The sequence below is a fragment of the Rhincodon typus genome, chromosome 28 (genome assembly GCF_021869965.1).
Source record: "Rhincodon typus isolate 14 chromosome 28, sRhiTyp1.1, whole genome shotgun sequence".
Taxonomy (NCBI): domain Eukaryota; kingdom Metazoa; phylum Chordata; class Chondrichthyes; order Orectolobiformes; family Rhincodontidae; genus Rhincodon; species Rhincodon typus.
Genome location: NC_063359.1, coordinates 6,509,411 through 6,521,482, shown reverse-complemented (window position 1 = coordinate 6,521,482; position 12,072 = coordinate 6,509,411). Strand labels below are relative to the sequence as shown.

The 12,072-nt window shown below is 41.1% G+C and overlaps 1 protein-coding gene across 1 annotated transcript in view; it reads right to left on the bottom strand.

Moving 5' to 3' along the window:
- The window catches only part of abca2 (ATP-binding cassette, sub-family A (ABC1), member 2), a 402,151-nt gene that overhangs the window by 170,646 nt on the left and 219,433 nt on the right, over positions 1-12,072 (bottom strand). Inside the window, exon 8 of the mRNA XM_048613349.1 lies at positions 11,292-11,474. Within this exon, the coding sequence (XP_048469306.1) occupies positions 11,292-11,474 (183 nt within the window). The remainder of the gene's footprint in view (positions 1-11,291; positions 11,475-12,072) is intronic.

Below are 12,072 nucleotides of genomic sequence, written 5' to 3'. Positions count from 1 at the left end.
GTTGGGTCTGGATGGGATGGTCTTCACAAGGTCAGTGTGGACTTGATGGACTTAATGGCCTGGTTCCACACTGTAGGGATTCTGTGATTCTATGAGGCAAACTTAGGGCTTCTATGCTCCATCTAGATGATGCTTAAACTACCTGGACTCACATATTGAAGGATATTTCTCTGAAGAACGTGCATATCTTATTTTACATGGATTTCTGAGTAGATTAATTTGGAGACTGGTAAGTAAGGTGAACAATGTCTGTATCATCAGATATCAGGCTGAGAAGAAATTCCATCTTTGAAGATTGACTTTCAGTTTGTTTTTCATTTCTTTTGAATTGTCATATGACTTCCAGACATGGATGATTTAGATACAACACTAGCTGCAACTCCAGGTGACAAATTGAAAACCATTCGAGTGTGCAACTGTCTGGATGACAATATGACTAAAAGAGAGCTAAGGCTGAAATTACACATTATGTGTTTTCTAACACCACTCTGGTACAGAGATAGCATATAGAGTCATACAGCGTAGAAACAGGGCCTTTGTCCCACCATGTCTATGCTAACCAACAAACATGAAACTACACTAATCCCATTTACCTGCATTTGGTCCATAGCGCACTATACCCTGGCAATTTAAGTGCTAATCCAGATGCTTTTTAAATGATGCTAGTATACCTGCCTCCACCACCTTCTCAGGCAGTGCATTCCATATTTTTACCAGCCTGTGGGTGAAAAATTTTTTTACTCAGGTTCCCTCTAAACCACTTACTCCGCACTTTAAACTTACGCCCCTCTGGTCTTAGATACATCTGCCATGGGAAAGAGATTCTCATGATCTACTCTGTCTACGCCTCTTATAATTTTGTACACCTCAATTAGATCCCCCTCAGCCTCTTCTGCTCCAAGGAAAATAAACCCAGCCTATCCAGTCTCTCCTCATAACTGAGACTTTTCACCCCTCTTTATACGCCAATTTTGAATCCAGTTTGCCAACTTGTTTTGGATCCCACGGACTCTTACTTTTTGTACCATTTGAGATCTTGACAAAGGCCTTACTGAAGTCCATGCAAATGCCATCAACTGTACTACCTTCATCAATAAATTTAGTAACCTTTTCAAAAAACGCAATTAACTTATTCAGTCAAGATCTCTCTCTGTCAAATCCGTGCTGACTATTCCTGATCAATCATTGCTTTCCCAAGTATTGGCTAATCTTGTTCTTCAGAACTTTTCCAATAATTTCCCTACCACTGACATCAGACTAAGTGGTTTGCAATTACTTGGCCTATTCCTGCTGCCCTTCTTGAACAAAGGAACCACATTATCTGTCCTGTCATCTGGCTCTTCACCTGTGGCCAGCGAAGTATTAAAATCTCCACGAGGGCCCGAGCAATCTCCTCCCTTTCCTCCCATATCAGCCTGGGATACATTTCATCAGGCCCTGGAGAGTTATGCATCTTTATGCCCTCTAAAACATCTAATACCTCCTTCCTATTCATCCTAACATGCTGTACAACTTCATTCCAACTGAAATCTCCAGCTACAATGTATTTCTCCGCTGTGGATACGTGAGAAATATTCACTCACTTCCACTGGCTCCAAGCACAGATTGCCCCTTTGATCTCCAATAGGTCCCACTCTTCCCTTAGTCATCCTCTTGCACTAAATGTACATATAAAATGCCTTGGAGTTTGCCTTAATCCTATTTGCCAAAGACATTTTGTGGCCCCTCTTGGCCCTCCTAATTTCTTTTTTAAGCAACCTTCTACACTCTCTCCGCTAGTGTAGGGCTCGCTGTATTTAATGCACTACACCTGACATATGCCTCCTCCTTTCTTTATCAAACTCTCGGCTTTCCTTGACATCTAGGGTCCCCTGTTCTTGCTGCCCTTGCCCTTCACTCTTAGGGGAACACTTTGGCCCTGAATTCTCACTATGCAATTTTAAAAGACTCCCACTTTCCAAATGTAGACTTACTAGCAAGCAACTGCTCCCAGTCTATGTTTGCCAGATCCTGTCTAATGATATTGAAATCGGCCCTCCCTCAATTTAGCCTCTTAGCTTTTGCACTAATCTTTAAGCCTTTCCATAATGTACTGGCCCTGAAGTGGATCCAGAGGATGTTCACAAGAATGATCCCAGGAATAAAAGGCTTAACATACGAGAAAGGTTTGAGGACTCTGGGTCTATACTGGATGGAATTTAGAAGGATGGGGGTGGGGGGTGGTGGTGGGGGAGAGGGGTTACAGAATACCAGAAGGCCTGGATACAGTGGACATTGGAAAGATGTTTCCATTGGCAGGAGAGACTAGGACCCAAGGGCACAGCCTTAGAGTAAAGGAAAAACCCTTTAGAACAGAGATAAGGAGAAACTCCTTCAGTCAGAGTGGGAAATCTATGGAATTCATCGCCACAGAAGGCTGTGGCGGCCACGTCATTGAGTATATTTAACACTGAGATAGATAGGTTCTTGATTGTTAAGGGGGCCAAAGGTTGTGGGAAGAGGGAGAAAGCAGGAGAAAGGGGTTGAGAAACTTATCAGTCATGATTGAATGGCGGAGCAGATTCAATGGGCTGAATGGCCTATTTTCTGCTCCTATGTCTTATGGACTTTAAAAACTTATAGCGTTATGGTCACAATCCCAAAATTGTTTGCCCACTGGCACTTCACCACTTTACCAACCTCATTTCCTAGCACAGCCCTGTCTCTAGTCGGATGATCTACATACTGGCACAAAAGACTCTCCGGGATGCACTTTAAAAATTCTACCCTGTCTAATCCTTTCACACTCAGGCGATCCCAGTTCAGACTAGCAATCACTACACACACAATTGGATTTGCGATAACAAGGTACAGAGCTGGATGAACACAGCAGGCCAAGCAGCATCAGAGGAACAGGAAAGCTGACATTTCAGGTCTAGACCCTTCTTCCCAATTGGATTTGGGATGGTTTTTGTATCAGTCTGACAAAGAATCACTACCAAATGTCCACATAAATAATTTTAATATCCCGTAATCATGCTCAGCTTGCCCCAGTGAAAGGCTGGTCCACAAGTGATTGAAAAACTTTTCATATTTTGACCACTGCAGATCCACAATTGTTTTTAAAGCCATCACCAACTCTTCCAAGTGCTCTTTTGAGACAGTTTCACAATATCTCAATGCAAGCAATGTGCTTTAGGGTAAAGAAGTCCAGCTCCCTTGCTGTAATGTTATCACAGACTCCTTAAATGGAAGAAGGGCTCTTGGATCTTGAGGAGGTTGCACAATGTAGGTCGACTACACTGGACATATTCTTCAGGATATCTTCTCTCACCCCTTCCCCCCACTGCGTGGACACTTTTGGAGAAGTGAATGCTTAGCCAGGAATTTCCTGCTGTGCAGTTACATACAAAGATGAGTCAAAAAATGTTACACAGTGGAAGTCCTTCAATTGTTCAACTTCATCTAAACTTGGGCACATAATGAACAGTTGTAAGCAAAATAAGCATCTTATTTTAGAATAGCCATCAACATTGGTCCAACAGCTAGTGTTGACAAGCTGTGAACACTAAAGCTTTTCTTTAGAAAGCACAAACAGAAAAACCATGTCTAGTCCCACTGTTCTTTCTGGCCCTTGACGTTATCAGGGCCTTCAAACGGACATGATATAATCTTATCAAATGATAATCAGGCTCTCTCTAGATTGTGGCACTGAACTAACAAAGACCAGTTGCCAAACTGGCTTTGTTATCCTGCTGTTGGGATGAGAGAATCATTTGCCTTCCTGTGTAAATGTGCCAAGAGGGTCTGGACTCTCCAAGAATTGAAGCTATAATCTCTTGTGCACTACTGCAAATCAACCCAAGCATAAAAATAATAAGAACATAAACAATACATTTCTTCTATTGTTTGAATGATTGCTTATTAGATACAAAATATTGGACTAGGTGGATAAAGGTCTATTCTCATTAAAGAGTCATGAAGCATTCAATCAAATAGCGAGGAATATGTTTATTTTCCCAATGGAATGACAAGTACGGATGTGCTGAATGTCCAATGTCAGAAACGTGGGTTAATGTTATGAATCTGCCTGGAACATGTGCAAATAGAGCTGACAAACCTCTCTGTGGGCTCTACATAAAGGAATGTCCAGCAAATCAATGAAAGCTTCCTCTGAAACCCAATATGAAGTTATTCAGAATAAAAATGCTTCCCATTTCCTGCTTCTTTGGGACCCCACTGCAAAGCCTGTAGCAGATGGGCAATTTCAGAAAGATAATCATCTTAGACCCAAATGCTGCTACTATAGGAGAGATAATCTGTTTTGGCTTTCCTGTTCCTCAGTTCTGAAGCAAGTCTTACTGTGAATGGCAGTGCTTCCAGCCTCTGAACAGGGACAAATACACACCTCCATCTTCACTGTGTAGAGCACAAAGGGAACAACACTGAGGGGATAGGGAAGGTGGGAAGGAATCATGACTCAATTGAAGGAGGAATGCTGACAATGCAACAGAGGAGGAAGATGAAAATGAAGGAGAATGTGGTAGAGGCAATGTTGGACAGTGGTATTAAAAGAAAAAGGGAAGGTTTGAAATGTAACAAAGCAAAGGGAAAATTAAGGGGTGGGGGTAGTAAGAAGGAGGATAAGTGTGAAATGTGGGAAGCAACACTTTAGGGTGGGGTTAAGGTCAGCACTAAGAGGAGGAGGAGGAAAATTCAGAGGAAAAGTGGCCATCTTGAACTGGAGGTGATGAAAGATGTGATCAATGGAGAAATGAGAGGAGGTTTGAATGGAGGAGTATTTGCAGAGCACAAGCTTGAACTGGGATGCAAGGAGAGATTAGTGCAAGATTCCAACACATCAAACATGGGGAGATAGATAGGAAATGTTTCCAAGAAAGGATGGGAAGGTGTATGAAATATAGATTCCATGTTAGATGTTGTTCCTTTTAACTGTGAGCACAGCTGGCAAGGCCAATATTTTTTTCCAATCCCTAATTTCCCTTAAGGTGGTAGTGAAGGTCTTCTAGAACTACTATTGTCAATTCTGTTAGAATGGGAGTTCCAGGATTCACTGGAGAAGTGGTGATATTGTTCCAAGTCATAAAGGTGGCCTGGAGAGAGAATTTGCTGGTGTTTCTGCAAGTGTAGAAGTGTCTGTTGCCTTGTGAGAGGTTTTGCAACTTATTCAGGAAACAGAAACCGACGCTAATTTCAAGACTGAGACTGAGAGCGAGAGCCTGGGTACTTGCTCTCTTACATCAATAGCTTTTCCATGTCAGATTCATATGTAATATGACTCTCGTGGATCTACGCCAGCCACAATGCAATTGACCTTGAATGGGTGAGAGCTAGCTTTTAATTAGTACAAGCTCATAATGGTATTGGGCTTCCATTTCTCCCTGTAGCCAATGAAGAAGTGGAGTACTGGCTGCAGAAGTAATCATTAAGAGCAGGCAGCACATAATTAGCACAATTGCTGGATTCGATTCAAAAGGCCAAGAGCAATTGGATATTGTTATTCTAAATGCCCATTTTGGTAGAAAAACCATAATCACCAGGCTTTCAGGATTATCTCAAGCAAAAGCAGTCACAATTATATTGTTTCTAGATTCATTAAACTATCAATCAAATTAATCCATTGGGAAAGGATTGCCCTGCAATATCGTACAATGATTATCATAGTTGTCCATCCAGAAGTTGGCCTTTGAAGCCTCAAATATCCCTCTAAGAACGTGGCCAACTTACACCCCATTTACAAAAGTGAGTCTCCAGTTTGGGTGATCACCATTCTGAAATACCATCAACATCTGACCAAGTGAGTGAATGTGCCTGGAACTCCTCCACCTTCATAACACACCCTGAATCTTGGGCCTGATCCCCTTGTGCCCAGTTATGAGGTATTGGTAAGTAAACCACAAAACCTTGGAAGCTGATTACTAATGTGAGTATAGAATGCCATGACTGAAAAGGGGTCAACTTATATAAACACGAGATCAGCAAATTAGCATTTTTTTATAGTATGTAAATGGTATCCACACAAATCAGAGAAAAACATGTTTTCTCTGCCAAGCATATTCAGCAGAGAATCCTGCTCAAGAGATAGTGAGAACAAGGCTGAAGGAAATACCTGAAGATCCACACACCTGTCCAGTAGGAAGAAAACAGGTACATCTTAGAGAAGTTGTTGTCAAAGTTCAGAATATAATAAGCAATTCATCCCATTTCCAAAAAAAAAAACAGCCAAATAATACTATCATTCTGGTATTCACTGCTCTAACCCTAACCATGACCCCAATCAGAACATTGTTACCAAACTTTACAACATTCCAACTAATTATTGCTGTTGCATGGTTGTTTTAATACACTTGATTCACAAGGTGGCAGGCAATTCTCATTGCCCTCCCCCTCAGTGTTAGCCGGCACTTGGTCCTTGATGTTCTGGTCAATATTTACTGCTCAACTGTGTCCCTAATAACAATGATTATCTGGTCATCAACATATTGCTGTTGCTGGGCTCTGCTCTCTGCCAATTGTCTTAGACATTTCATTTGCCTCTACATGTTAACAAATATTCAACTATTGTAAAAGTAAAGATAAACTCTCCATAATACTAGCACACCACCATTACAGCACCATAACTGTTAGTGCTTTAACCAGTGGGTGTTGAAGGAGTGAGGGTCTGAGAGCTTGTGTTTTCAAATAAATCTGTTGGACTATAACCTGGTGTTGTGTGATTTCTGAGCAAATTCATGGGCACATCAAGCAATCAGCAGGTCAGAAACAATGCTGTGGCCATAGACACAAGGGTTGAAGGGTTGGAGGTGGAGGGATTCCTCCTTTGAGGTAGCAGTTGTGACTGGTGAGTTAACAAATAACGTGTGTGTTAGCTTGGTGAAGAAGTTTTTAAGAACTACCTTAAAGAAGAAAAGACAATTAAAGAAATGGAGAGATTACAAAAGGAAATTTCAAAGCTTAAGATAGTCAGACAACAACTGGAGTACTGTGAACAGTTTTATGCCCCTTATCTACAGAAAGATTTAGTAGCATTGCAGGCATTCCAGAGAAGGCTGATACCAGGTACAGAACACAGTCTCTTGAGGAGAGTTTGAGCAGATTGGGTCTATGTTCATTGGAGCTTAGTAGAATGAGAGACAACCTTACTGAAACATACAAGACTCTTTGGGACTTGACAGTGTAGATGGGAAAAGTTGTTACCCCTGTGGGAGAATCTAGGACCGGGGGCATAATCTCAGAATAAGGGTCCCACATTTAAGACAGAGACAAGGAGGAATTTCTTCTCTCAGAATGTGCGGAATTCTTTACCATAGAAGGCCGGTAAGTTTGGATTGTTAAGTATATTCAAGGCTGGGGATAGACATATTTTTAAACAGTAATGGAATCATGGGCCCTAGGGGAAAGACAGAGCAGACTCGATGGGCTGAATGAGCTACTTCTATTCCCATGTTTTATATAAGTGGCTGAAGGCATTGTTGCCAATGGTGTACATGATGGTAATGTCACTAGACTACTAAGTCAGAGGCTCAGGCTAAGGTTCTGGGAGTAGATGGCAGATGGTGAAATTTGACTTCAATAAAAATCTAGAATGACAATCATGTAACCACCATCAGTAATGATAAAAACCCATCTCGTTCACTGAAGCCTTTTAGGAAAGGAAATCTGCCATTCTTAGCTGGTCTGGCCTACATGTGACTCCAGACCCACGGCAATGTGGGTACCTCTTAACTGCCCTCTGGGCAATTACGGATGGGCAGCTAGTGAGGCCCACATCCCATGAGCAAAAACAAAATGGCAGAAAAGTTCTGAATTGACCTCAACTCCAAGGCCAGTGGGAAATGGGACGCCAGCAAGGAATGTCTGGAGTAATCAAGTCTGGAAGAAACAAAGTAGTGGTGGAGGGTTTCAGCAGCAAAGACGCCAAGAGACAGGTGTCACAAAAGGTGAATATAAGCAGTATTAGTTACGGCATGAATATATGATTGTAAGCTCATCTTGGGATCATAAACAACATGAAAGTTCTACCTACAACACATGGACTGTAATGGTTCAAGAAGGCAGCTCACTACCACCATCTCAAGGGCAGAAAGGGACAGGTAATAAATGCTGGCCAGTAGTGATACCAATACCTCATGAGTGAATAAAAAAATGTTGCAAACAAGCTAGTTCAGTCTCAGATAATTGCTAGTTGGAGGAATGGAGTCCATGACGAAGGAACAGACTTGTGACCAGGCATGAGACACATGTCTTCAGTCTAACTAGTACTCAATCAGAAGGCATATCTGCTCACCCAGTTCTTTCAGTTTTTATTTAATATTTAACTCACTGCCACATCTCTTCTAGGCATGCCAAGTTCCGAGGAAGGGTCAGCAGACCCGAAACGTTAACTCTGATTTTTTTTTTCTTCACAGATGTTGCAAGACCTGCTGAACTTTTCCAGCAACTTCTCTTTTTGCTTTTGATTTACAGCATCCGCAGTTCTTTCGGTTTTCATCCAGTACTGATGTTGGGGACAAGAAATGTGACAACTTTGAGAAAAGTCCCGAGCACTCTTTTGGCTTTTGAACAAATAAAAGGTCCATGTGCCCGAACAATTCCATGGAATTTGATGAAATGGCCTCACTTCCAAAGTTAGCATGCTTCAGGAGCAGAGTGAATACTGGTTGTTATTTTTTGTGTTACAAGGAGCGAAAGATCATTACTGCTCCCTGGAAAAATGGTATTATACTCATCAATGCAATGTAATGTAATGGCTCTCACAGTTTGCCTCTGTACACTAGTGTACTCATCTGGAAAATATGACAATGCTCATGAGGCAGGATCACAGTTCCCAGTATATACAATGAAGAGATTTAGTATTTATAAGCCTGGAGCACAATTGGATATTATACAGTAAAGGTGAAAGCCTGACGCTTGTAAACAACCAATGACACTAAGTCTTTAAGTACAGATGAAAATGGAGGAATTCACTCATAACATGAGCAAGCTATTGTTTGCTTTTCAGTCTCTAAATTGATTCGCAGGATCTTACAAAGACAGTGTTGATGATATTGTGCAAGGATCTTAATATTCATCAGCAAGTTGACAAAATTTCCGCAACACAAAAGTGTGAGGAGAGCACTATTTTTTTCAATTGATCTATGGATTTGGGCATTAATGGTGAGGTCTGTATTTGTTGCTCATCATTGTTGATGTCAGGGTCCTGAACCAGCTAACTCCCTGTATGAACCCAAACTTAGACAGCCTTGGCCATCAAAACTCTCTCTCTTCATATGAGCACACAAACTGGGAGCAGACACAGGCCATTCAGACCTTCAAACCCGCTCCACCTTTCAATGAGATCATGGCTGATCAGTTTGTATTTCCAATTCCACATTCCCAGTTGTCCCCAATAACTTTTCATTTCCTTGCCTGAAAAAGATTTATCCACTTGTCTTAAAAAAAGGTCAATTACTCTGTCTCCACCACTTTCTGAGGCAGACAGTCCCAAAGTTGCACAGCTCTCAGAAAAAATAATTTCTCTTCTTCTCTACCTTAAAATGGGCAATTCCTGATCTGTAAACACAGTTCCTAACTCTGGATTCACCCATAAAGAGGAAAAATCCTTTCCACATCCATCTCGTTGAGACCATTTAGCATCTTGCATAATTCAATCAAGTTACCTCACTCTTCTAAGCTCCAGTGAAAACAGGGTCACTCTGTCCAACCATTCCTCATAAGACAACCAGATATCAGTTTAGTAAACCTCCTCTAAACTACCACCAATATATTTACATCCTTCCTTAAATAAGACCAAAACTGCATTCTGTATTCAAGACGTGGTTCTACCAGTGCTCTGTGTAACTGAAGCATAGCATGCTTACTTTTATGTTCAATTCCTTTTATAATAAAGCATAGTATTCCATTAGCCTTAATGAGTTGTTATATCTGTGTAACTTTTGTGACTCATGCACTAGAGCACCTAGAGCAACATCTGCACATCAGAACACTGAAACAGTTCTCTATTTAGGTAATACTTCTTTTAAATTCTTCATGCCTAAGTGAACAACTTCACATTTATCCATATGAATCTCCATTATTTGGAGATTATTATCCAGTCTAGGGGGGAGACGATGGTCCAGTGGTATTATCACTGGACTGTTAATTCAGAGATCCGGATAACGTTCTGGGGACCCGGGTTCGAATCCCACCATGGCAGATGGTGGAATTTGAATTCAATAAATATATCTGGAAGTAAGAACCTAATGATTACCATGAACCCATTGTTGATTGTCGGAAAACCCATCTGGTTCACTTAATGTCCTTTAGAGTAGGAAACTGCCATCCTTACCTGGTCTGGCCTACATGTGACTCCAGACCCACAGCAACGTGGGTGACACTGAACTGCCCTCTGGGCAATTAGGGATGGGTAATAAAAGCTGCCTTACTCTTTGTTTTCTGCCACCCAGGCAATCTTCTACTCATGCCAGTATGCCAGACACCTACACCTTGAGTGAGCTTGTACTTTGCACAGTAACCTTTTGATGTGGCAACTGTTAAAATGCCATCTGGAAATCCAAGTACAGTATGACTACAGGCTCCTCTTTATCCATAGTGCAGGTTACACTTTTAAGCAGTTCCAATAAATTGGTGAAACACGATTTCTTTTTGACAAAGGCATTATTTTCTTTTACATCAATACAAATGATCTCACATGAAAGACGTATTTACTGAATGGAGATCAAATCACACTCTGCATTCTGATGTAATGAAGAGGTGGGGATAGGGACAAAACCTCAGTGCCCTCAAACCTAAATAACTCATGTGACTGATCAACAGGATGAAGCATTCAGTCATCAAAAAACCACCTGGCTTACAGAAATTGGTTGACATATGACTCTGTTATTACAGCAGTAACCTGTTGTGTTAAATGATTTATTATTGGGCCAATCCCAGCATTTTTTTTACTGTCTCGCAAGCTTCCTACAGTCATGAGGTACATACTGCTCTGCAGAGGTTAAGTGTGGAGGAAGTTGTGATGTAAAAAGTCACTTACTCCACTCCATCTATAAGCAATGTACATAAGGCCCCCCATGACACATGGCCTCACGTACCCCTGCAATTATTCTAGGCTATGATGGCTTACTCATTTTCAGAGAGTTACTAGCACTTATCAAGGTTTCAGAGCAGCTCCCAATCACAGCCTCAGAATGGACATTATCAAACAATTCAATACGTAATTTAACTTTGAAAAGAAATCATTGACTTTTCACACACAAAAACATAAACATTGACCCATCTTTCTATTACTTTACCTCCATCTCTCTAACCAATGCCTCTGGGTTATAGCCATCTGTGGAGTTACTGGATCCTGCCAGGCCAAGTGCATGGGCCAACAACTGGACCAGTGTCTGTCTGTATGCCACTTTCTCTGGGTCACTCAGCGCCTTATGAATCAGTCCTCCTTCAAGCTTCCTCCAGCCTCCAAGGAGATGCTCCTGAAACACAAAACTCTGTCTCAATAAATTCAGCATGCATTCATTTGGTTCTCATTTCCTCACCTACATATTTTGCACATTTTGGAAACAAGGCAAAAAGCAAACTTTGAGAACATCTGCAGAATACTGAACATTATTCATTGTTCTGAATCCTGGATGGGAATACATTATATCAGTGTAACAGATGCTGAACATATGAATTGTTTGGACCAGAGGTATCCTTTCTACACTAAGCCATGTTTAGGGGACGGGAGTAAATTCCTTAAAATTAAGAGTTAAACTAGTGCAAATATGGATGGTCAAATAGTCACCATTTTTTGCTATGCAGTGGCACGAAGATCAAGTCAATGTTAAATACAAGGTTATACTCTCTGCTCTATATCATGAGAGTGTTCACCACTTCCTCTCTTCACTGGCTTTAAATTTTTAATCTTTATTAAACCACTGTGTGAATACATTTACATTTCTTAGACTACTCCCATGTTCTCTCTGAAGAAAAATATCACTCATCGTTACATAATGTTGAATTATTGTAAGCACATTTCTGATCCTACATTCTAGGTAGATGTGTACTTTCTCAGAAGGCTCAAGAGGACAT